Source organism: Balaenoptera acutorostrata, chromosome 6 (genome assembly GCF_949987535.1).
Source record: "Balaenoptera acutorostrata chromosome 6, mBalAcu1.1, whole genome shotgun sequence".
Taxonomy (NCBI): domain Eukaryota; kingdom Metazoa; phylum Chordata; class Mammalia; order Artiodactyla; family Balaenopteridae; genus Balaenoptera; species Balaenoptera acutorostrata.
Window position 1 is genome coordinate 59010335 of NC_080069.1, and position 24244 is coordinate 59034578.

General features: G+C 39.8%; 1 protein-coding gene across 20 annotated transcripts in view; it reads left to right on the top strand.

The window, feature by feature from the left end:
• The window catches only part of BNC2 (basonuclin zinc finger protein 2), a 422437-nt gene that overhangs the window by 372828 nt on the left and 25365 nt on the right, over positions 1–24244 (top strand). For all 20 annotated transcript variants that reach the window (XM_057548290.1, XM_057548287.1, XM_057548291.1 and 17 more), the window contains one exon: positions 22032–24001. In XM_057548290.1, coding sequence (XP_057404273.1) covers positions 22032–24001 — 1970 coding nt within the window. The remainder of the gene's footprint in view (positions 1–22031; positions 24002–24244) is intronic.

Here is a 24244-nt window from a genome sequence, read left to right on the forward strand (position 1 = left end):
AACTCAACAGAAGGACAGTGCATGTATTTGCTCGATGTATTTGCTCGATGTTCTCCCCTTGCTCTGGACTTGAGTTGTAGTGCAGTTTCCAGCCCTCATGTGTGCACTGAGTGACAGGGTTACTAAGGGGGGTAACGCAGGTAAAGTGCTTTTTCCCTTAGTGCTTGGCACATAGTGAGTGCTTAGTGAACAGTGGTCATTACTTTTCGTTGAAGCCAAGTCCACATCGCACCTCTCTCTTTAATGCAGATTTCTGAGAGCCCTTTAGTTAGATCTGAGGGTCAATCTCTACCTTGTGAGAGTGCTTTAGGAAATGTGACTTGAAATTCAAATTTTATTTTGTATACTTTCACATAACAGTCGGTGGATTGGTTTGAAACCAAAATGCTATATTGATTTCCTTTTCCTAAGTTATCTTCTATTTCTAGGAGATTTCCATAAATAAGTTGGATGTCTTGTTGGTAGACTAAGAACTGACAAGCCAGTTGTAGACAACAGTGAAGACTCTTTTCCCTATTTTAATATAAAATCAAAACCAAGAGATTTGTAAACATCCCCATACTGATTTTTGTTATTAGAAGTGAATGTTGAAAGCGCCCACAAAAGCTGCTTTTCCGGCCTCTATTGGACCAGAGGCCTCTTGTGGGGAACCGTTAGTTGCATCTTCTAATAAATAACATTTGATACATTAAATACTCATTTGAATGGATGTTCTCTAAAGGAAATGAAGCTAACATAGTCCCTTGGCTTCTATGAACCTCATGAATCTCATGTATGTATTAATCTATTAATAGGCTTCTATTAATCTCATGTATGTATTATTGTGCAATTTATAATGGTAGGGGTGTTTTCCTCTTAGGTACAAATCATGTTTTCAGTAGTGTCTTTTGACTCAACTTAACTTGACACTATAGAGGGCACCAGTAAATCACACATCCCTGTGTGCAAATAAGACAGACATCTCCCTGTCTCCCATCTGTATGCCCTTTCTGGATCAAGTATCAGAGCTGAGCTTGGGGCCATCTAGGACCACAATCCTTGAATTCGTTTTTATGTGGGATGGCAGTTGGGAGTACAGATCTGAAACCATGGCGGATCTGAAACAGTGATGGGTAGGTGTGCAGAAAAGTGTTAACATAGCAGGCCTGAGGCTGCTGTCTTTAGAAAGGCCTGCTTACAAGATTGGCCCTTCACTGGCATCTAGGAACTGGGATCTGGGGAGTGTTCCCACCATTCCATAATTGATGAGTAGCTCACTGTTCCAAACTGTGCAAATAATATGGTTTCTGCTGAACACTCGCTTTCCTCCTGGGAGTCTGGAATTTTGGCTTTCGGTACATGCTTGGCAAAAGGGTGCCCGTGTGACCAACCCCCAGTGAAAACCACGGCCACTGAGTTGCTAAGGAGCTTCCCTTGTAGACAGCACTTTACATGTGTTGTCACAATTCAGTGCTGGAGAAATTAAGTGCATCCTGTGTGACTCCTTGTGGGGAGGACTCTTTGAAGGATGCTCTTGGTTTCTTCTGGACTTTGCCCCATGCCCTTTTCCCTTTGCTGGTTTTGCTTTGTGTCCTTTCACTCTGTAATAAATCTTAGCTGTGAGCATGATTATATGCCGAGTCCTGTGAGTCTTAACTGATCCTGGGGTTAGCATGGGGAACCCCCCAAACAGTTGTTAAAACCTAACTTGTGTAGGATTCCATACAAGGAGGAAGGCAAGAGGCCCGAAAGTGTGCCTGAAGATTTGCCTTATGCATACTCCCACGCTGTATCATTTTCTTCCTAAGCACTACTTCATTTTGGTGTTGAGCTTAGTAAATATGTTTAGACTATAATATAATTAGGTGGGCACATCTGGCACATTCAGATATCAATGTGAATTCATTCCTTGTTCCTTGCTGCCTTGGAACTGAGGTGTAAAGGAGAGAGACTTAACAGAACGCCTTTTCTTTCTCTCTTACACACATGCACACATTTTCCCCATTACCTACTCTTCTAATAATCGGAAATCAGTGCTAACTGGAATTCTCCTCATTGATGGAATACAGTGGCAGTCAGCCCTCATTTGGCAATGCTTTCTGAGTTAGCAAAATAAAATAACAAAAATTACCTTCAATTAGGGTTAATTTTGGGGGGTGTTATTACCCTATTCCACTTCTTAGATGTTTATCTAGAATCTGCCTTTCCTCACTACACCAACAAGAGAATTTGCCAGAGTTTTTAATCTCTCTCTCCGTTTGGAAGGATTCTTTACTTGCTTCCTCACTGGGAAATGAAGGCGAAATAGAAGTGCTGCTGAGAAATAATCACTCAGGAGAGCATCTGGGGAGAAAGTACAAGACCGATAACTGGATTCAGTAGTGGCTACTATCACCGACTCGCCTGCCACCGCAGGCCTGGTCGTGCTCTCCTTTGCTGGCAAGAGTTTACATACACTTTACCTTTTGGTCTGGTAGGGTAACCTCTATGCATTACTCCTGAGACACGTGAGCATGAGCAAATAGAGCGTGTAAATTTACAGACAGTGTCTATTTTAGACTTCATGAAAATAGACACTGAAGGAGAAGATGGGTGAGATGACACAAATCTTGTTTCTTGCCTTGATAGGTGATTCCATAAAAAGTAAAAAATGAAATATTGTGTGCATTCTCTCCATGAATAAAATTTTTTTCTTTATTAAAGTGACTTAATTCCTTTATGATTTTTATTTAATACTACCTTATCTTCCTCAAATAACCATAAGTAAATAGTCCTCCTGGTGATTTAGAAAATCAACAAACAGTTGATTTTCTTAAAAGGGGGCTTAAACTGTTTTATTGCACAGTGGTTCATGGAGAGAAGCAGTTCGCTAGTTATAAAAGTCAGTACATTTCTAAGACAAGTCATTCCTTTGATATTCTGTGGGACCATTACAGCCACTGTTTAGAAGTAACAAATGATAATAGGTATGAAAAGTAAAATATGTGAAAGTCTTATTTTATTTTTTTAATTAAAAAAATATTTTAATATATATTAAATGTTTGAAGTTCTAACAGTTTATCTTTTTTAATTTAATTTTTATTTTATATTGGAGGATAATTAATTTACAATGTTGTGTTAGTTTCAGGTGTACAGCAAAGTGATTCAGTTATACCTATACATATATCCATTCTTTTTCAGATAATCTTCCCATATAGATTATTACAGAATATTGTGTAGAGTTCCCTGTGCTATACAGTAGGTCCTTGTTGATTATCTATTTATATATATAGTAGTGTATATATGTTAATCCCAAACTCCTGATTAATCCCTCCCCCCAACCTTTCCCCTTGGGTAACCATAGTTTGTTTTTGAAGTATGTGAGTCTGTTTCTATTTTGTAAATAAGTTCATTTTGTATCATTTTCTTAGATTCCACATATAAGTGATATCATACAATATTTCTCTTTCTCTGTCTGACTTACTTCACTTAGTATGATAATCTCCAGGTCCATCCATGTTGCTGCAAATGGCATTATTTCATTCTTTTTAATGGATGAGAAATATTCCATTGTATATATGTACCACATCTTTATCCATTCCTATGTTGATGAGCATTTAGGTAGCTTCCATGTCTTAGATATTGTAAACAGTGCTTCAGTGAACATTGGGGTGCATGTATCTTTTCAAATTATGGTTTTCTCCAGATATATGCCCAGGAGTGGGATTGCTGGATCATATGGTAGTTCTATTTCTAGTTTTTTAAGGAACCCCCATACTGTTTTCCATAGTAGTTGTACCAATTTACATTCCTACCAACAGTGTAGGATGGTTCCCTTTTCTCCACACCCTCTCCAGCATTTATTGTTTGTAGACTTTAATGATGGCCATTCTGACTGGTGTGAGGTGATACCTCATGTAGTTTTGATTTGCATTTCTCTAATAATTAGCAATGTTGAGCATCTTTGCATGTGCCTACTGGTCATCTGTAAGTCTTCTTTGGAGAAATGTCTGTTTAGATCTTCTGCCCATTTTTTGACTGGGTTGTTTGTTTTTCTGACATAGAGCTGCATGAGCTGTTTGTATATTTTGGAGATTAATCCCTTGTCTGTTGCATTGTTTGCAAATACTTTCTCCCATTCTGTGGGTTGTCTTTTTGTTTTGTTTATGGTTTCCTTTGATGTGTAAAACTTTTTAAGTTTAATTAGGTCCCTTTTGTTTATTTTTGTTTCTATTTTCATTACTCTAGGAGGTGGATCCAAAAAGATATTGCTGCGACTTATGTCAGAGAGGGTTCTGCCTATGTTTGCTTCTAAGAGTTTTATAGTATCCAGTCTTACATTTAGGTCTTTGATCCATTTTGAGTTTATTTTCGTGTATGGTGTTAGAGAATGTTCTAACTTCATTCCTTTACATGTAGCTGTCCAGTTTTCCCAGCACCACGTATTGAAGAAACCATCTTTTCTCTGTTATATAGTCTTGCCTCCTTTGTTGTAGATTAATTGACCATAGGTGCATGGGCTTATTTCTGGGCTTTCTGTCCTGTTCCATTGATCTATATTTCTGTTTTTGTGCCAGTACCATACTGTTTTGATGAATGTAGTTTTGTAGTATAGTCTGAAGTAAGGGAACCTGATTCCTCCAGCTCCATTTTTCTTTCTTAGGATTGCTTTGACTACTCAGGGTCTTTTGTGTTTCCATACAAATTAAATTTTTTTTTCAATAAAATTAGAAATGAAAGCCTTTTATATTTTTAACTTAGACTAGCTGTAAAGGCCTTCTGTAATATTTCTTTTTTAATACATTTCATGTTAATTCATCCACATCCATTTTCTATGCTTTTTTTCTCCCCATTCTGTGCATTCTATTTTTGGTACACAACTAGAGTTCCCTATTAAGAATTAAATTGATATATTCAAAATTGACTACTCCAGTCTCTACTTTCATATACCTAGGTATTAATTTTCTCTTTGCCATTTTAGTTTTACCAAATCTTTATAAAAGAGACTTCTCTCCTACTCCTTTCCTCTACCATATCTGCTCATGCTGATATTCCTCAAACCCTGGCCAGAATGCAACTACTTACTATTTCAATTAAATTATTTTAAATGTTCTAATAATTCAGTTTTAACATTGAGTAATTCATTGTTGGCCACAAGTGGAAACTGTTTCTAGTCTGTCAAATTTTAAATGTATATTCATATTCTGTATTTGCATTTTTGAGCTCTCTTTCCAATACTTAGTTCCTCATCCCTAAATTTCTTTTTTTTTCCCCTCCTAGCTCACTTTCCTATGACAGTCACTCTTTTTCTGTATTGTCTTTCCCTTTTGCATTTGAGAAAATTTAAGTTTTTGTCCCTAAACCTGTAAATAATCTGGTGATAAAGTGAACTCAGAAGCATAGGCCCAACCAAGGTCTCAAAATATTTTGAGAAAAATGAATTTTTTACTTCCATTGGAAAATATTCATATTTTTATTTCTTAAGTACATAGTATAAAACTTCTGGATATCTGCCTTTGCGTGTGTGACTGCCTAACCAGGTGTTGGACAACTTAGGTTTTGGACTCATACTATTTTAGATATCTAGTAAGCATCTGTCTAAAGATAGTGGGTTTATAGAAATGACAAGTGGTCAGTTGTCAACAGAAATGAATTAAATATAAAGCCAACATAATTTGTTTAAAATGTGCAAGGCACAGCCCTAGTTGCTATAGGGGTATAAAGATGAGTGTTCTGGAGCCTTTATACTCAAGGGTCTGGTTACACTGTAAGGGATTATCTGAGATTGCACGTTACTGATATATTGTAAAATGGAATATGGTAAAAAAAAAAATCACATGAAAAGCAGATGGGAATTCTGGATAGATCACAGGATTTATGATCGAAGTAATCGTTGAAAAGAGGGCCTTGGATGATAATGGGCCCCCAGAAAATTGATGACAGCCTTCCAAGTGGAAGGGACAGAATAAACAAAAATGTGGTGTGGTGAGAAAGTGTCGTGTGTTCACTGACAGCTGACTTGTCCAGTTCCAATGGCAGAGTGTGCACAAGAGAAGTAAGACTAAAGAGCTAGATTAGGGCAGTTCTTGAATACCAGCGTGAAGAATTTATGCTTAAATCATTTAGCAGAGGGGAGCCATTGAAGTTTAGTTTGGAGGGAGAGATTGTAATGTGACCAGAGGTGAACTTTAGGGAAAGCAACTTGACATCAGAATGTAGTCAAAATGTAAGTGAGATGAAAAGAATAAATGGGAAGAATGAGGAATGATTAAAATAATCCAGTTAGGAAGTAATGTGGGACATTACTTAAGCTTGTGAGAATAGGTATTAAAGAGACAGGTATGTGACTGGACAACTGAGTTATCCAAGCCTGGATTTCAGTTCAGAGAGAACAGTGGGAAAAGAGAAAACAGGAAAGGCCCTGATGTGGAGGCCTGCATGGGGGCAGCAAACAGGAGTGCCTTCCGTGCAAGGCATTTCAGTGTAGTCCTAGACTCAGATCGCTGGTTGGAATTCTGGCTCCAGAAATTACTAGCTTTCTGACCTTAGGCAAATTAATGAACTTTGATGTGCCTCAATTTCTCCATCTGTAAAGTGGATTTGGTGATAGTACCTCAAACCTGATTTGAGTGTAGATGAACATAACACATACATGTTAACTAGATTCCCTCCGACTCATTGTAAGGGCTCAACAAAGTGTAGGCATTATTATTTTTCTTTAACCCTCAGAACTCTAGCAGGTAGCTATTTTTACCCATTTCATATGTGAGAAAACCAAGCCCAGAGACTACAGTTGACCCTTGAACTCTAGTATACTGACTACGGTTGACCCACAGGTTTGAACTGCATGGGTCCACTTACACTCAGATGTTTTTCAATAGTAAATACAACAGTGCTACATATTCCAGAGTTTGTTGAATCCTCAGATGTGGAGCCACGGATACAGAGGAACCAAACCTCCTACATGGAGGGCTACCTACAAGCTATACACCAATTTTCGACTGTTCAGAAGGTCAGCGCCCCTAACCCCATTGTTCAAGGGTCAACTGTGTATTATTTGGAGCAGCCTCAGAGCCTGAAAATAACATTTTCAGTTTAAAAAAAAAAAAAATTGGCCTCCATGCCTTTGTGTGTTTCAGATTTTGTTTTGTTTTCAGAATTGAGAGGACAGTTCTTCTTGAGCAGCTGGGTCTACAGGCAGAATCCCTAAAGAAACCCTCAGACTTGACGTTTTCCTCAGAAAAGTGATAGAGCAGATGCAGGCCAGAGATGAGAAATAGCAGGATTGACGGGAAGAGCCGATGAGGATTCAAGAATTAATAAGTGTAAAGTTATTTTCAGCAGATAAAATGAAGGAAGGAAGGATGTGCATGCACACACGTCTCTAACTGTGGTGGCTTGTCATTTATGTGTCTAAATTAAACTAATTTAATGCATGTCTTCACTCTGTAAGCAAATACACAATGCTGACCATGTGCAGGACACTGTTGCATTTGCTTTCTAGTTTCTTGTATACCAGGATTTAACTTTGATCCCCAGAATGACCAACATAAATGTAATGTCATACCAAAAGCATTTTTCAAGAGCATTAGATAATTTTCTGGTACTTGCAGAGAGAGAGAGAAAAAAAGAAATATATATATATATACACACACACACATATATATACACATATACACACACATATATACACATATATATATACACACACACACACACACACACACACACACACACACATATGGCTAAAGCTGATGTTCTCAACTTTTTCTCACCCCCAGCACACTGGTAATGAAGCTGCCTCCCTGCACCAGTGATCTTGGGGAATCACTTCCCATTTGTGTTGGATACCTTCCTGATGGTCAGCAGGGGAGTCCAGACCAGGGGGAAATGGCTTCCAGGTAGGGCTGATGTGGGGTAGAGAGTCCCAGTTGATTGGAATCTACTCACACCCAGGGCATGGCAGTAGAATGGAGTGGATGTTCTCCCTCCTGAGTCAAGAATCATTACGCCAGGAGAAAAGGGATAGTATTGTGGGGAAAGCACTAGACCAGGTCATGGGAGCTGGACGGATTATCTCAAGTTAGCTCCTCACACTTTAGCTTCCTGAACTTGGGCAAGATACTTATTTGTTAATTTTATCATCTGTAAAATTAAAAAGTGGCATTAGATGACCTCTAAATTTCCTCCCAACTCCTGCATTCATGGTATTAATGAATTCATTCAGTATTGATTCATCTTGGCAGTGGGGATATAAAGTACAATAATCCTGTGATAAAGAGACACACATGACATAGAAGTATAAGCAGTTTGCTGAAGGGTCAGGTAATTCTTGCTGGGAGTGGGGAGAAGGAAGGAAAATGGTACCATCTCAGAGAGAGGTTCATTTAAGTTGGGTCTTGAAGGATGGGAAGGATGGTGTCAGAAGCAGAGGCTTCAGAAGTAGATGAGATTTTGCTGAACTTGGTATTTATGGCAAGAAGCTCTTTGTAGCTGGAGCTTCAGAGGTCTTGGCAGGAGATGGTGTAGGAAAGGTAGGCTGGGTTTGTATTGAGGGGACTGCAAATGCCAGGTAAGGAAATTTATTATTTATTCTGTTCACAGTAGGAAGCCCCTGAAGGTTTGTTAGGAAGGGGAGTGAAATATTGTCAGTCTCAGTTTTTGGAAATTGGATGAAAGTCTGTAAAGAGTGGATTAAAGTGAACAGGGAAATCCTATTTGTTTTCTTAATGGCTGTCTTCATCCAGATTCCTTTGGGCACTTATATTGATCCTTCCAGGACTGTCTCCCTTTCTGTAACTGGCATTGACTTCACAAACTCAAGAAAGTACTGTTTGTACTCATCTTCTCTGAGGAGAAACCAAGAGCTTATCTCCCCTAAATGCACACCATCTCCGCCTTCCCCAACCGAGCAGAGTGGCTACACCATTAGCAAGGTTTAAAAAAAAAAAAGGCAAGAACATCCAATGTTAAAAGAAAAAGAAAATTAATGATTTAGAAAGCCACTTTCCAAAAAAAAAAAAGAAAGGAAGAAAGAAATCCACTTTCCTCAGTTCTATATCCATAGGTAGCTTAGATAGTTTAAAAAAAAAAAAAATCAGGAAAAATTTAACCCCTTAGTGGTTGTCACAGTGAAGTCAGTCTTAACTGGTGTAACTGATGTAACTCTTAACTTTGGCTTAACACACTAAAAGCAAAGAACATTGTATGGCGCTTTCATTTTTGCCTGCAGCACTTGCTTGGTTGAAGCTGCATTGACTGATCTCAGAACAGACACTAAGATCAGTCTTTGGGGATCAGAGGGAGCCCTAGGGGTTTGCTCGGAATCCACGAGGCCCCTGGGCCAGGCCGTCAACTCTGGCTTTCTTGTTTTCCTTTTCTCCTGCAGCTTTTTCTTCCAACCTGTTCAGTGAGTGCCCCAGCAGGTACTGTGTATGCGTGTGTGCATGCTTCCACCAAATAGCTTTATCATCAGTGCTGCGAGCCCTCCCTTACACACTTGTGGCTGTCATAAGGCAGTTTGATGCAAGCTTTCTACACGCCCAACTAGTTAAGAGTCGAAAGCCATCCTGCAGATGCGCGCAGCCCCGTTACTTATGCTTGCCAGTTGTCAGCCATCTTGGTGTCATTTAAATGGAGGCATTTTGAATGTTTCTCATTTCACAATGTTTTAAGATACTCATTAAATGGCAGTCATCTCAGGAAGCCAGATATTTCTGCCTGTTCTCATGCAAACATTTGTTCACCTGATAAGCTGTAGAATCACAGATTTCTGGTTAGAAACAAATTCTTCCAGCTTCTTCACAGTGGACTCAATCTGTCTTACTTTTTAAAAGATGCTCAGATTGTCCTATTTTCCCTGTAAATTGTATCAGAGCAGATGTAGTTACCCTGATGCAGCAGTGGACTAAACCAATTTCATTGATGTAAACGCAGTTAAACAATTTCCAATGCAACTTTGGAAACAGTGTTTGTGAACCTGTTTAATAATGCTTAAAAATGTATCAATGAAATAGGCTTAGCCTGTGGCCTTTATTATATTATCTCTTCTCAATTACACAGTTGCTGTGTTTTATGTCTGGACTGGCTATAAGTAACCCCGCCCCCCTCAAAAAAAATTATTCTAGCTGAAGGGTGTGGCTTATCCCAAACCCATGAAATCTGATTTGGAATTGAAGACTCTTGGAAAATACTTCAAGAATGACATAGGAATGATATGATGATGACATGATAGGAAATGTATTCAGGAGGTTGGGCTGGCCTTTCTATTTCTGTTCTCACCCTTTTTTTCTTTGGCCTCCACTGTTCTTCACCTTCCACTCACCCCCCAGTGCCATTGTTGTGACTTCACTATAAATTCCAAGCTATCTGCCTTGAAATATAACAGAAAACATTAAATACGTTTTTACTAATTGTGATCTGCTAAAATCACAGTTCAAGCACTGTGCCGAAGCTGCTTTTTTTTTCTTTTTTTTAAATTTCAGAAGCAGTATTTAAGTGATGACATGCAGTAATTTGTTCATTCTTCTGTCAGTATAATTTACAAGGCAATGGCAGATAAACATAGCAATACAAGATTCATTTACGGTGACACAATGGCAGATACACAGAGCAGAACCCTGCCTATGAGATAAAGTGGACTGAGTGACTTATGCAGTAATTAGGGGATAATTGTCATTAACCTCACAAACAGTAGTTTACCCATATTGTTTAAAAGGCTCCAGGATGCGTAATGACAAGGTAATCTGTCAAAGCGCTAGGGGGAAATATTAATAAGATTTGTGCAAGCCTGGATAGAAAATATGCAGAAAGCGGCCACATTAAGCTAATTGGTGGATGAATATACACTTGTAAAAGTGCTTCTAATGGCACGTTTGCTGCTCTCCAAATGACTCCCGTTAATGTGGAGAAGTGGGCTGCTTCGAAAGTCAGGACTGCTGGGACAAGAGGGTATTAAGGCATACAGATGCGGTTATTACCTTGTGCTCCGTAATGCACGCTTCCCCCTCCTCTATTTTGGATTTCTGAGTTTGGGGTTATAGTAACATATGTTGATTATTTACTCTGCTTTTTCCGTTTTTGATCTCTGTTTCTTCAGTCAGCCACCAACCCCAAAATCACCTCTATTTTGCGACCAAATAAAATGTATAATAGCTACACCGATAGCTGCTTAGAAGTACATAGAAACTCAAACTGATGACGCGTACGTAGATTTATAATTACACACACACGTGTGAGGGTGCCTTTTATAGGAACACATTTAATCTGAGCAATCAAAGGAAAGTATATCCATCAACAGCCTTGTGTATGTGTTACAAGTAATAATGTGTTGTTCCCTGATGACTGCTAAAGCAGGAAATTAATCTTTGTGTTCTACTGCCATTCTTATACCCAGAGAAGAACAAAGTTAAATCTCAATATATCTCTCTGTTCAATCACACACTCCGTCCTGTGTGTGTTTTATCGAATACTGCTTAGTGAGTGTTCAGTTCCTTTCTGCCCCTGCTCCCTCACATCCTAATGAATATGTTAAAGTTCCTTAGGGTTGTTCAGTCAGTTTCAGTTGTGGAGTGATTCAAAGTATAATACGTGAGCCAGAATCGGCCGTTCAAGCTTTGGAAGCTGGGATAACATACCAGTATTGAGGATCTTGGTTGTACAGACAGACTTCAGACAGAGATTGAAGGTTGTGGCCTTGAATTCATTCCAAGGTTTTGGCCCTTACCTAATGTTGAAAATCACCTTCGTCGTGGGAAAAAAAAAAAAAAAATTGCACCCGTTTTTGCTGTTTATCAGACATTACAAGAAAGCCCATCAGGAAATGCCAGGGTCTCTGGCAGTTTGTGTTTAGATACGTAAAGCCCCAGCACAGACGCCTAGATAGACGGAAGCTTTCTACAGACTCAGTGGCAGAACATCGGTTATGGAAAGAAAGGTAAACTAGAAGATGTAGAGCTCAAAGCAAAAATGCTAGCAAGGGCTCTGGTGAGTGTTGTTTATTGCAAAGCAAGCAGATTTATAGCTGTCCAAGGACTCAGGTTTTATCTGTATGTCTGAGGGGAGAAGAAAACAAGACCACTTGCAGGGCCCATCCTTCTCCTTCCTCCCGTTTCTAGTGTTTTCTCTGAGGATTTCAAACTGTTCCTTTGTTGTCCTGAACCATAAAATGATTTACCCCCTAGCATCTCAATGGTGATCATCTCCAAAATAACCTGTGTCTATTTGAAAGGTTTAATTGAGGGGGAGGGTCTTATATACAAATACTGCTGTTTCTTGGAACTGCAGAGATTGCTGGAAATCTACAGATACTTACTTATATAGCTTTATGGAGGTATAACATATTTATTTTGGAATGGTTGAGTCTCAAGTTTTACAGAATTTTCACAAACCCTATTGATGTGATGATTTGGGGGGGGGGGTCGCTTCCCAAGGCCTCGTAGGAACTTCTTGAGCAGTTTCCCTAGTTTTCAAGTGAAGTTTTCACTTGAACTGATCATTAAATTGACCAGGAGTAAACATTAATCCAGAAGAATTAGTACCGCTAATCACATCACCGATAAGAAACATCAAAGGAAGCATCCAGAATATATTAATAGAGCAATACAGTAATCGGATGAGGGCATATTTTCAGTCATATGCACAAATATTCTGAAAATAAGTTGTACGTACACAAGTTGGTTAAAAGGAAAAATTTTAGTTTAGGGTTTGAAACATTTTAATTGAAGTGTCTTGTATGTCCAGATTCTAGGAATAAATAGTCAAATAAGGGAATTTGGGTTTAGTGAGGCTTAGAAAGTTTGGTAAAGTTTAGTTTCTCTTATTTACACCGTGAGAAAACCGAAACTGGGTATCGGTGATTTGACAGTCATACAGCTGGTCACTGGCAAAGGAAGACTAGAATTCAGGTGTCATTCACTTATGCTCTTTATTTTCCTCTTGGGAAAGGTTGAATATGAGTAAGTTATATTAAGCATAATCAAAATTTGGAACTTGAAGATACAAATTCTGTTTTAGCCTATTAGTATAGGGTTAGATATTCTGTGCTTAGAGGCTCACAGGTAATTTTATATTAAATGTTGATATGCTAGGAATGAAGATCAGCTGGATTTAAGATTTTCTGTTTTGAAACTTACATGATTCCTAAGATACTGTTATCAAATTTTTTAAATAAATAAATAATTTATGGCTGTGCCTGGTCTTAGTTGCGGCACACAGGATCTTTAGTTGCAGCATGCGGACTCTTAGTTGTGGCATGCAGATCTAGTTCCCCGACCAGGGATCGAACCCTGGCCCCCTGCATTGGGAGCTCGGAGTCTTACCCACTGCACCACCAGGGAAGTCCCTGTTAGTAAATATTAAAACGTATGGTGTCTTTAAAAGTTTCTCAGGTTTGATTTACAATGGAGCTAGGTCATTTGAAAAATACCTTGGAATCTTTGAAATGCAATTGTTGAAATGCATTGAAGAAAATAATTTACTCCTCTGAAAATTTTTTATGCTTTATTTATTTGCAAACAGATACCCATAGAGGAAATGCATAGAGCTGGTTTTAAGCTAGACAAGCTAAAATTCCTGGGTACAGAGAAGAAATCCTGACAGGCCTTTAATAGAGCTTAGCTGGAACTTCTATGATTAAATATGTTGTAACCCCGGAGTGATCTATCATAATCACAGTTTTTAAAATAAAAATGCTGTACAGACTGTTACTTAGGGGAAAAGTGATAGTCCTCTATGAATTAATTATATATTCTTATCTGGTCCATAGTCAAGAACATTCTATAACAAAGTGAATTTTTTATCAAAAGTCAAACAATATGTTTTAAAAATCACAAGAACCATTTAAAACTAGTGCCCTGGCATTTTGATGTTATCTTGGTCAGAGGTGATCATTTGGGGAGGTTGTATTGTTCAATTTATCAATAATGTTGTTCTTCTAAAATATATCTTCACTAAAAAAGATTCAAATATGGGTCAAAAAAAGAAATGATAGAAATTTATATACTGAAAAATCTATCAAAGCCACACCTAAAAATCACATAAAATTACCACGTTGCTTTTTCCTTCTGCCCCCAACTGCAGTCAAGGGCCATTGCCTCAAACTTCCAGTTTCATCCAAGAAGCCTTCCTTAACTTTGTACTTTTTTTTGCAAGTAATTTGATATGCCTTACCTTAGTATACTACCGTTCTTCATTGTTGAGCATTTTTAATCTTATAATGACTGATTTATAATGTTTCGTGCAGTGACTCCCGGATGGTAGTCTTTTTGTGCAGGTGCATGTTTGTGTACACGTACATGTACATGATAAGTAACTTTTAAAGTTGATCCCTATGTGCAAACAGTATAGAGAGGACACCTCAGTGTTAGCGAGGACTAGTAAGATTCTCATCTTGACAGAAACTTCTTTAATGCAAAGTTTTCTGAGAGCTCTATCATTTTAACCAGTGGTGGATATTCCTATAGAGTTCATTTCTCCTTGGGGGAAAAAAAAGAGGAATTGGAAACGTATTTCAAGCAAGTTCTTTATAATCTGGGCGTACTGAATTTAGCACCAGCTTTTGTAATCACAGCCAGCCAATGTATACGTAGCTCTGATGTCATTTCATGACAACGATGGGCTTGGGTTTATGAGGAAAGCATACTTGTTTTCCAAAAGGGATAAATGTGCATAAATGTTAACAAAGTCCAGTCTTGATTTTTCTTTGGAAGTTTTCCTTTCTGTCTGTGCCACACTCCGTTGATTCTTTCTCATGGGACACCTCTGTCCTAGAGAAAGCAAGAGGACGGGCAGAGGAAGCAAGAATGGGCTGGTCAACATTGTATTTTGAAGGTAAAGTGATGCTCTTCAGAAATTCTGCAAAACACAAATTTCCAAATCGTGGAAATTGAGTAGGGTTTTCATTACCCAAAACAAATGTTGATTTTTTTTTTTATCAAGTCTAATTTGAACCATTTGGTGCAATCATGGTATAAATGAGTATGCTTCACTCTGCCTACAGATATTACAGTTGTTTCAGCTGGCCTGGAAACATTAGGCTGAAACACTGGGAAAACACAATCACATAAGAGAACTCTCTGTGAATAAAGAAGAGTGTAATTTTGTTTACTTACACAAGCAAACTGCTCCAATGTATATTGTATTATGCTAGTGGTGCATCTTTCTCAGTCAGTGCCCTCCCGGAAATATGTGTTTAAATGTAAATTTGCTAAAACAAATAAGCATGCCAAGTTGTTTTCCCACATAATTTCAAGTGTTTCTCAGAAATTATCACAATATTGCTTAAAAAATTTTCCCTAAGTGCTTCCCAGAATCTATTATTTTCAATAAGAATTTTTTTTGTTTCACCATTTTTATTCATCTCCCCTTCTCGCCTGCTTACACACACACGTACACACACACGCAGGCACACAGACACACAAACTTTGACCCGTACACGCTTCAGATTGCCAAGTCATATAAATTAGAGAAATAAATATAATCTAACAAAAAATGGGAAAAAATAGCTCTGATGTGAGTGGAGAGTGCCCAGACCAGTTAAACTGTTTGGCTGAAGAGAAGAGGTTTAAAAGTAACTTGACTTTAGAAAGCCAGTTTAAAATTGAAATATCTGCTTGTTACGTATGGACCCACGTGAGTTCCAAAACAGGTCACTAGTGGGAGAATGGGAGAGACGAGGACTGAAAGTTTTATGACTCCTGTAAGTTTTTTTCTTTAAAACTGTAGGTAGTGCTTTCAGTCATCGTAGCCAACCCTATCCAACTCTCAGGTGGTATCCGTGAGCTCTCCACTTACAGCCCCCCATATGAAGTTGATGGAGTGCCCCTGTTCATGACATCTGAGATAATAGTCTGAGCCCATCACTTGCTCCTGAAGTGACCCAGCAGTTAAATGTTATATTTCTTAATTTATGGGTCACTTCCTTGACACATATCCACCCAACCAAGAGGCCAGCACAAAGGCGCAGGTGAAGGTGAGCTCTGGTGAATTCACTGACTGACTGCCCACCCTTCATCAACTTTTTCCAAAGTGACAAGACGTGTGTGCATGATATGTGCCTGCCACATGTCAATATTAGCTCCGTAGAGAAGCAACCTCTGATTTTTATGACTACGCACCTCTTTCGTAAAAATACCTGAGCTTGCGCCCCAATATATGTAAAGCTGTTTCTAAATTAGTAATATTAGCAAAAAATTGTCTTTTTAGGTTAAAAAATAAATAGAAATTCTCATGTTTACTCCTCACGTTAGTGGATTGTTGTGTACCCCCTACGGGTAGGAGAGAATGGGGAGGAAGGCATGTGTCTTTGTTTTTCTGGTCACAACAGAATGCATGAAACAAGATGGTCTGTATACATATATAAATAGGGACAGTTGTGAATGTTGAGTTGTGAGATTTTATACACTTCTCATGGTTTAATGTTTTGAGTCAACTTCATTGAGGTATATTTTCCATGCAAAAAAATCTACCAATTTTACATGTACAATCGGTACAGTCATATACACATCAGCACAGTCATGATGTGGAACGTTACCGTCACTCCCCAAAGTTCCCTACTGTTCTAATGCAGTCAATCCCTTTCTGCCACCCTCAGCCCCTGGCAACTACTCATCTCCTTTCTGTTCTTATAGTCTTACTTTTCCAAAATGAGTCCTCTGACTGGCTTGGTAGTGTCTGTAGCCTTTTAGGTCTGACTTCTTTCATTCTTAAGGTTATGCTTCTATCAATAGTTTATTCCTCGTTATTGCCCAGTAGTTAGTATTCCTTTGTGTAGATCTCCCATGATTTGTTTACCCTTAAGACTTAAACATCTAGAAAGCCTGGCAACATTTATGTTTCAAGTTTTGCATAGCATGGCTTCATCAGTTTTTAACTCAGCAATTACAGTTCAGTTTTACCTGATAAGAGTGCCAAGCTGGATAGGCTTGAAATTTGGTCATTTCTCTACCTTCTACTCAACCACATTTCTCTTGCCTTGATATCTGAATTCATCCTGAAGGAGAAAGGATAGAAAATTCCAATGGGAAACTGGTCATGAAAATAAGTTGCCAGTATAGTTAGGGTGGAATAATTCCTTAAGACAGTACACTGCAAATGTAGACATGAAATCAAAAACTACATCTCATAAACCTCTGATTTTGTTTTAGGTGGTCCACATTTCATTAAAAGCTTTAAAATTAGATCAGAGGGGAAACGTTTTTAGTTTTTAGCTAATCGTTTTTGGATTTTTTCTTTAAATTGTGTGTTAAATTTGACTGACAAGAAGTTCATTACATAGAGTAGAAAATTGAACTATTCTGCACCTGTCTTTTAGGGTTAAACTATTTGCTGATTTCTTAATAATTGGAATACTGCTAGAGCAAAGAAGCCCTAGATCTCTGCTATGTTCAGTGTTCCTCTCTCATTTCCACGCATGGAAAGAAAGGCAGTGTTTCCCTCCGTGCTCTGGCATGCTAGTGGCCTGCTGTGAACACAGATGGGTTCCTTCTTGGGCTGGGGATTCTCTGGGCTTGAGGTCACCTGACAGTCTAATGATCCCAAAGCCTCTTATCTGGTCTCTCTTCAGTCTCTTTACATCTTTCCTTCTCTACTCTCCCTTTCCCTCAAATAAGAAAAACCAATCAGTCTTATTTGACTTTGGTTTTAAAACTATGCATCATATAAGGTGCTTTGATAAAGCTCAAATAAAACCATTGAAACCATGATCGTGGATCCTACTGCAAGAAAGATTTTAGAAAATCACGCTGGAGCCATGTAGAACTGGGTGCCAGATTTCTACTGAGTGATATGATCACCAGTCCAGTGAATAATAAAAGGAAGTCTTTTCATTTAAAATGCTTAGATGAAAATATTTTAAGTGTTGTATACTTTTTCTGAACCCAGTAAAACTGGTTTATAAGTAAGTCTGGATTATTTGGTGTTACTCATCTTTTAATTAATAGGATAGCCAGTTATTGTCATAGGAAATCAATACTTATCCTAATACCTTGCATTACACTTAACAGGGTAAATCTTATTATCCTCATTTCGCAAATAATAATTCCCAATGCAAAGGGTTCAAGGTCACTGAACGCTGGTTACAAATGGGAAAGCCTAAAGCAACTGACTCACCAACTACAAAATCGAATGGGAAGGACAAGAATCTAGTTACGCACTCTGATGTGATTTATCATTCATGCACAAGACCAGCATCCCAGTATGAGTTAGTCAGTAGTCAGGATGTTCCTAGTGGCCTAACAGACTGAATTTTTGTTTCATTAATATTTATTCTGTGATAATACCTAATTCTTTTTATGGCTCTTAATTACTCTGGTAAAGTGTATTTGACATGATAAGGGGGCCTAGATTATAGATATCTACTTCTCAAGCTATCTGTGAGGAAGGACCAGTTTCCCCCCAATCAGTCTTGAGCCAATACTTAAGTTCAATAAAAGAAAATAAAAATACATTACTTTTAAAAGAAGTGATCATGCCTTTAGTTGTTACAGCAGTGTCCCATTGTCCCGAAGGTTTCCAAATGGTTGCTCTTAATTACCTGCAGACTGGTTTTAGGAAAATAATAGCCCTCAGACTAGCCCTTTTTGAATAGCATGTGGACCACTCATGGAAAGTCTTGTCTTAACAGAGGAGTCTTAAGCCACTGTTTGAGAATCACTGCACCACATCGTGCTTACTTCTGTCACAAAGATCTTCAGGAAAAAAGAACCTTGGCCTCTCTTTCTTCCCTTTGATGATTTCTAACTCCCTTCAACCAGTTTAATCCGAGGATATGCTAAAACTGATGTTCATTCCTAGCGTTGAGCTTTCAGACCCATTCTGTTGCATGAGAAAGTCAACTTTGTTTCTTGCTGCAGTTTCTCTATTTATGAACGTGATGGTCTTAGATCATCTTGATGAATGATGGCTTCTTTGGAAAGAACTTTGGTGGCACTTCACATTGCCTGGATCCAGAGGTTACCCTGTCAGGAGGACTCCAGTTGGGAGGATGCAATGTAGATATTTGTCCCGTCCTCAAGCACATTTGTTTACAAAGATACTGTGTTGTCCTTCTGTGTAAATATAGATGGATGCTTCTGTTACCACGATAAATGAAGCTTCTCTTTTATCATGCAGGCTACCAGCAAAGTAGCCTGGACCTCCTCCACCAGAAGTAAGTGCTTTAACATAACAGTCTCCTTTTTAGTGGAGACAGCCACTCAGGCCTCAAAAAGAGTCTGAAAGGCAGTAGATTTAGAAATAGCAGGCATTGTGGCAGGCCAGGAGAAAAGAGAAACCATATGGGACTGCTGTGTACCGTTAGGGGAGGGAAGACAGGAGGGTGATTGAAAGGAGATGCCTCAGGTGGGTTTAATCAGTTGCTATGGTTTCTAAGGCCTGTTTTAATACCGGAGGCTGCAAGCTCTGTAAGTACATTATCGATATGCAGATTTAGGTGCAGGCCAGCTGGGAAGAACCTGAAGAAGAAATGGCTGTACCTTGCTCAGATTGGGTTTCCATAGTGAAAGCCTCCATAAAAGAACAATCAAGAAAATGGATTTGATGGTAAAAGAACAGTAGTGTAGAAGAGGGCATTACAGTGCTCTGGAGACCAGCCTTGTTCAGGAGAGGTCCTGTTCCTTGTTATCACAAACTCAGTGTGCCCACCTGCAAAATGGCCTCATGGACGACAGTCACTTACCTCAGCGAACTTGGAGTCAGAATTTCTGGGTTCAAGTCCTGGACCCCAGTTAGCATCTTCGCAACCCTTAAGCCATCTCACCTCTGGTGTCTCATCTGTTACACATTTGCTGAGCTCTGGAAGCTATTATAACGCTCAAATGAGATAATCTCTGCAAAATCACAGTTTATTTCTCTGCTTATTTTCAACACCGACACTCTCCTTTACTTCCCTGCCCCAAAAAACAATGGAAGGGAGACCCGTTGCTGTGAGCGATACTTTTAAAAAAATGGCTACTGCCCGACTCCAGGATCATCCAGAGTCACCGTGTATACACGTCATTGTATGACTAATGTGAACAGATAGCTGTCTGAGAGTGTTTGATCTGAAGGCTAATTTTTCCTACAAGATGAGGGAGGGACATCTGTATTTGACAATTTATGTAGGACTAGACACACCCACACGTATAAAATGATAGAATGCTAGCAATGAGCCTTATAAGGAATACCATGTAACTATTAGAGCTTCTTTTTTAAGTAATTTAAATAAATGACAAGTATTGCCTTATTATCAAATTTTAGGTGTCATGATTTGGACCATACGATTGTGGTCCAGAGAGAATTTCATATTGCAAGGCTGAGTAAGTAGAACGGTCTACGAGAGAGAATTCTCCATTGCAAAAATAGTACAGTTCCCTTGATCCTGTTTCCCCTAACGTAACATCTTACATGAGCATAGTACGGTTGTTGAAACCAAGAAATTAGGATTGATACCATGCTGTTAACTAATGTAGAGACTTTATTGCAAATTTACCAGTTTTCCCACTAGTGTTCTTTTTCTGGTCTAGGATCCCTAGAATCTCACATTTATTTGTCCTGTCTTCTTAGTCTCTTCCAATCTGTAACCAATCTTAGGTCGTTGAGTTTTTAAAAATCTTTCCCGACATTTACACGTTGACGAATACTTGCGACTGTTTTGCAGAATGCCTTTTAGTTTTGGTTTATCTGATGTTTTCTCATAATTAGATTGAGGTATACATTTTTTGGCAAGCATGCCACGGAAGCAGCAGTGTGCCCTTCTCAGTATAAATATATACACATATGTATCTATCTCACACAAGGTCCGTGATGATCCTTATCACTGGGTAATGTTTCTTGGACAGCTTGGTTAGGGTGATGTCTGCTAGGTTTCTCCATTATAATGTTATGATTTTCCTCTTTGTAATTAATAAGGCTCTTGTCTTGTTATTTAAGACAATTTTATGCTTCTGTAAAGTGACAGTCAAGGGTTGGAGCAAGTGCTGTTCCCAGAGGGTTGCCGAGTATCCTGTCCTGGTGGGAAGAAGCTGTGCCCTAGAAGATGATGGAGTCATTATTTAAGTGTTTGAATAGATTTTTCTCAATCCATACTGAAATGGATTGCCTGACATTACATTGAAGGATTTTTAAGTCCGACCTCCAGGCGTATCTCATAGTTACTAGCAAAAATGAAAGTGTGAAATGCTTTTTAATGTATATTTAACAACACATAGTCTGGTGATTACTGATGTGTATTCTCTGTGGACTCCCTCTGCTATCAGAGGAGGATGTTAAGAGACAACATTTTTTACACATTTATTCTATCTAAATCCATCACATGTTTACTTTCTAGATATGTATAGCTGTCATTTATAACAAGATCATAAAAAGTCAAATACGCTAAGTCTAACTCAAACTTTGAATCATAGGATTAACAATCAATTTTCAGAAAAGTGCAATTACTGTTTTTCTTTACTCTACCTTATGAAATAGGCTACTGGTAAATGACACGAAAATATAGCCATTAAAAAGGGGGGAAAATACAGCATAGCAATGGGGGTATGGGGGGGGGGTAATGCTACTTTGTTCATCCTTTTGATCCAGAAATTCACATAATAGCTCCTATTTAAAGGAATTTACATCACTGAATCCAGTGCTTGTGCTGAAGAAATAAAATTTGAAAAATGTACTCAATTCCTTCCTATGGTGTCACTGTTTGATAAGGATTAAGGTACCATTTTTTTTTTTGCATACACTGGGTTGCACAGCAAGAGTTCACATCTTGTACTAATATATGCTAAATACTTGCATAGTCTATAGGCCATTGTTGTTAAAGTAGCAGTAGTGTAGGCATTTTAGATCACAGAGCCCCAGTGGTCTACGTTTTGTTTGCTTTGACATTATTAAACTCAATCTGTTTCTCTAACTGTGACTCTAATGACTACATTGGCATGGCAGAAAAGTATGCTTTGTGGATCGACTTGTGTTAACCGTGCTTGCATGTTGTTTTCTGCTCTCGGTGTTCCATGAGCAGACAGAGCACCTTCGGTTGCACTGAATAATCATGCACAGTCAATAAGTTTTTGTGTTTGTCTTTGTCATTTCTTTGATGTGGCCTCCAGGATGCTGCCGGCAAGGTGCTGGACCGCTGGGCCATCATGTCTCGAGAAGAGGAAATCATCACCCTTCAGCAGTTTCTGCGGTTCGGAGAAACCAAATCCATTGTGGAGCTGATGGCCATTCAGGAGAAAGAGGGGCAGGCCGTAGCTGTACCGTCTTCAAAGACAGACTCAGACATCAGAACTTTCATTGAGAGCAATAATCGCACCAGGAGTCCCAGCCTCCTTGCCCATCTAGAGAACAGCAACCCTTCCAGCATTCATCACTTTGAAAACATCCCCAACAGCCTCGCCTTCCTGCTGCCATTCCAGTACATAAACCCGGTCTCAGCCCCGCTGCTAGGATTGCCTCCGAACGGGCTGCTGTTAGAGCAACCAGGACTGAGGCTGCGGGAACCCAGCCTTTCGACCCAGAATGAATATAACGAGAGCAGTGAATCTGAAGTGTCTCCCACACCCTACAAGAACGACCAGACGCCCAATAGAAACGCCCTGACCAGCATTACTAATGTGGAGCCCAAAACTGAGCCAGCCTGCGTGTCCCCCATTCAGAATTCCGCCCCGGTCAGTGATCTGTCCAAAACCGAACACCCGAAAAGCTCATTCCGGATCCACCGGATGAGAAGGATGGGGTCAGCCTCTAGGAAAGGAAGAGTGTTCTGTAACGCGTGTGGGAAGACGTTCTATGACAAAGGTACTCTCAAAATCCATTATAACGCTGTTCACCTGAAGATCAAACATCGGTGCACCATCGAAGGTTGCAACATGGTCTTTAGCTCCCTCCGAAGCCGTAACCGTCATAGTGCGAACCCTAACCCTCGCCTTCACATGCCTATGTTAAGGAATAACCGAGACAAAGATTTAATTCGGGCCACATCAGGGGCTGCCACCCCCGTCATAGCAAGTACAAAATCAAATCTCACACTCACAAGCCCTGGCCGGCCCCCAATGGGTTTTACCACTCCCCCACTAGACCCCGTCTTACAGAATCCTCTCCCTAGCCAGCTGGTGTTTTCTGGGCTAAAGACTGTCCAACCAGTTCCTCCGTTTTATAGAAGTTTACTCACTCCGGGGGAAATGGTGAGTCCTCCAACCTCCCTCCCGACCAGTCCCATCATTCCAACCAGTGGTACCATAGAGCAGCTCCCCCCATTACCCTCTGAGCCAGCAGCGCCAGTAGTGATGATGGCCACTCATGAGCCCAGTGCCGACCTGGCGCCCAAGAAGAAGCCCAGGAAGTCCAGCATGCCTGTGAAGATCGAGAAGGAAATTATTGATACTGCCGATGAGTTTGACGATGAAGACGACGACCCCAATGATGGCGGAGCTGTGGTGAACGACGGGAGCCATGACAATCACTGCCACTCGCAGGAGGAAATGAGTCCAGGCATGTCTGTGAAGGACTTTTCTAAGCATAGCAGGACCCGGTGCATTTCAAGGACTGAAATAAGAAGGGCCGACAGTATGACTTCCGAGGACCAAGAACCTGAGCGGGACTACGAGAACGAGTCTGAGTCTTCGGAGCCCAAACTCGGTGAGGAATCCATGGAAGGGGATGAGCACATGCACGGCGAGGTGAGCGAGAAAGTCCTGATGAACAGTGAGAGGCCGGACGAGAACCACAGTGAGCCCTCTCACCAGGACGTCATCAAGGTGAAGGAAGAGTTTACAGATCCCACTTACGACATGTTTTACATGAGCCAGTACGGACTGTACAACGGCGGGGGTGCCAGCATGGCAGCCCTGCACGAGAGTTTTACATCATCTCTGAATTACGGCAGCCCTCAAAAGTTCTCCCCGGAAGGTGATCTGTGTTCTAGCCCAGACCCCAAAATCTGTTATGTGTGCAAGAAGAGTTTCAAAAGCTCCTACAGCGTGAAGCTTCACTACAGGAACGTTCACTTGAAAGAGATGCACGTCTGCACGGTGGCTGGCTGCAATGCCGCCTTCCCCTCTCGCCGAAGCAGAGACAGGTCAGTAAATCTCCATTGGCTGCTCCTGCTGGGGGTGGAGGGTGCCAGTCATGGTGGACTTGAAACGTTAAAAAATCCAGCTTAGATGTTTTTGATGCACGGTAGAGATTGTCCACAGTGATCACATGACCCCCCCAAGCTGCCGTGCTCGTGAAGGATTGTTGCAGTCGGTGCTTGTTGTGATTAAGCATGCAGAATCATATGCCATCTTACCCAGTAATGCACGCCATTTTTCTCTGTGCT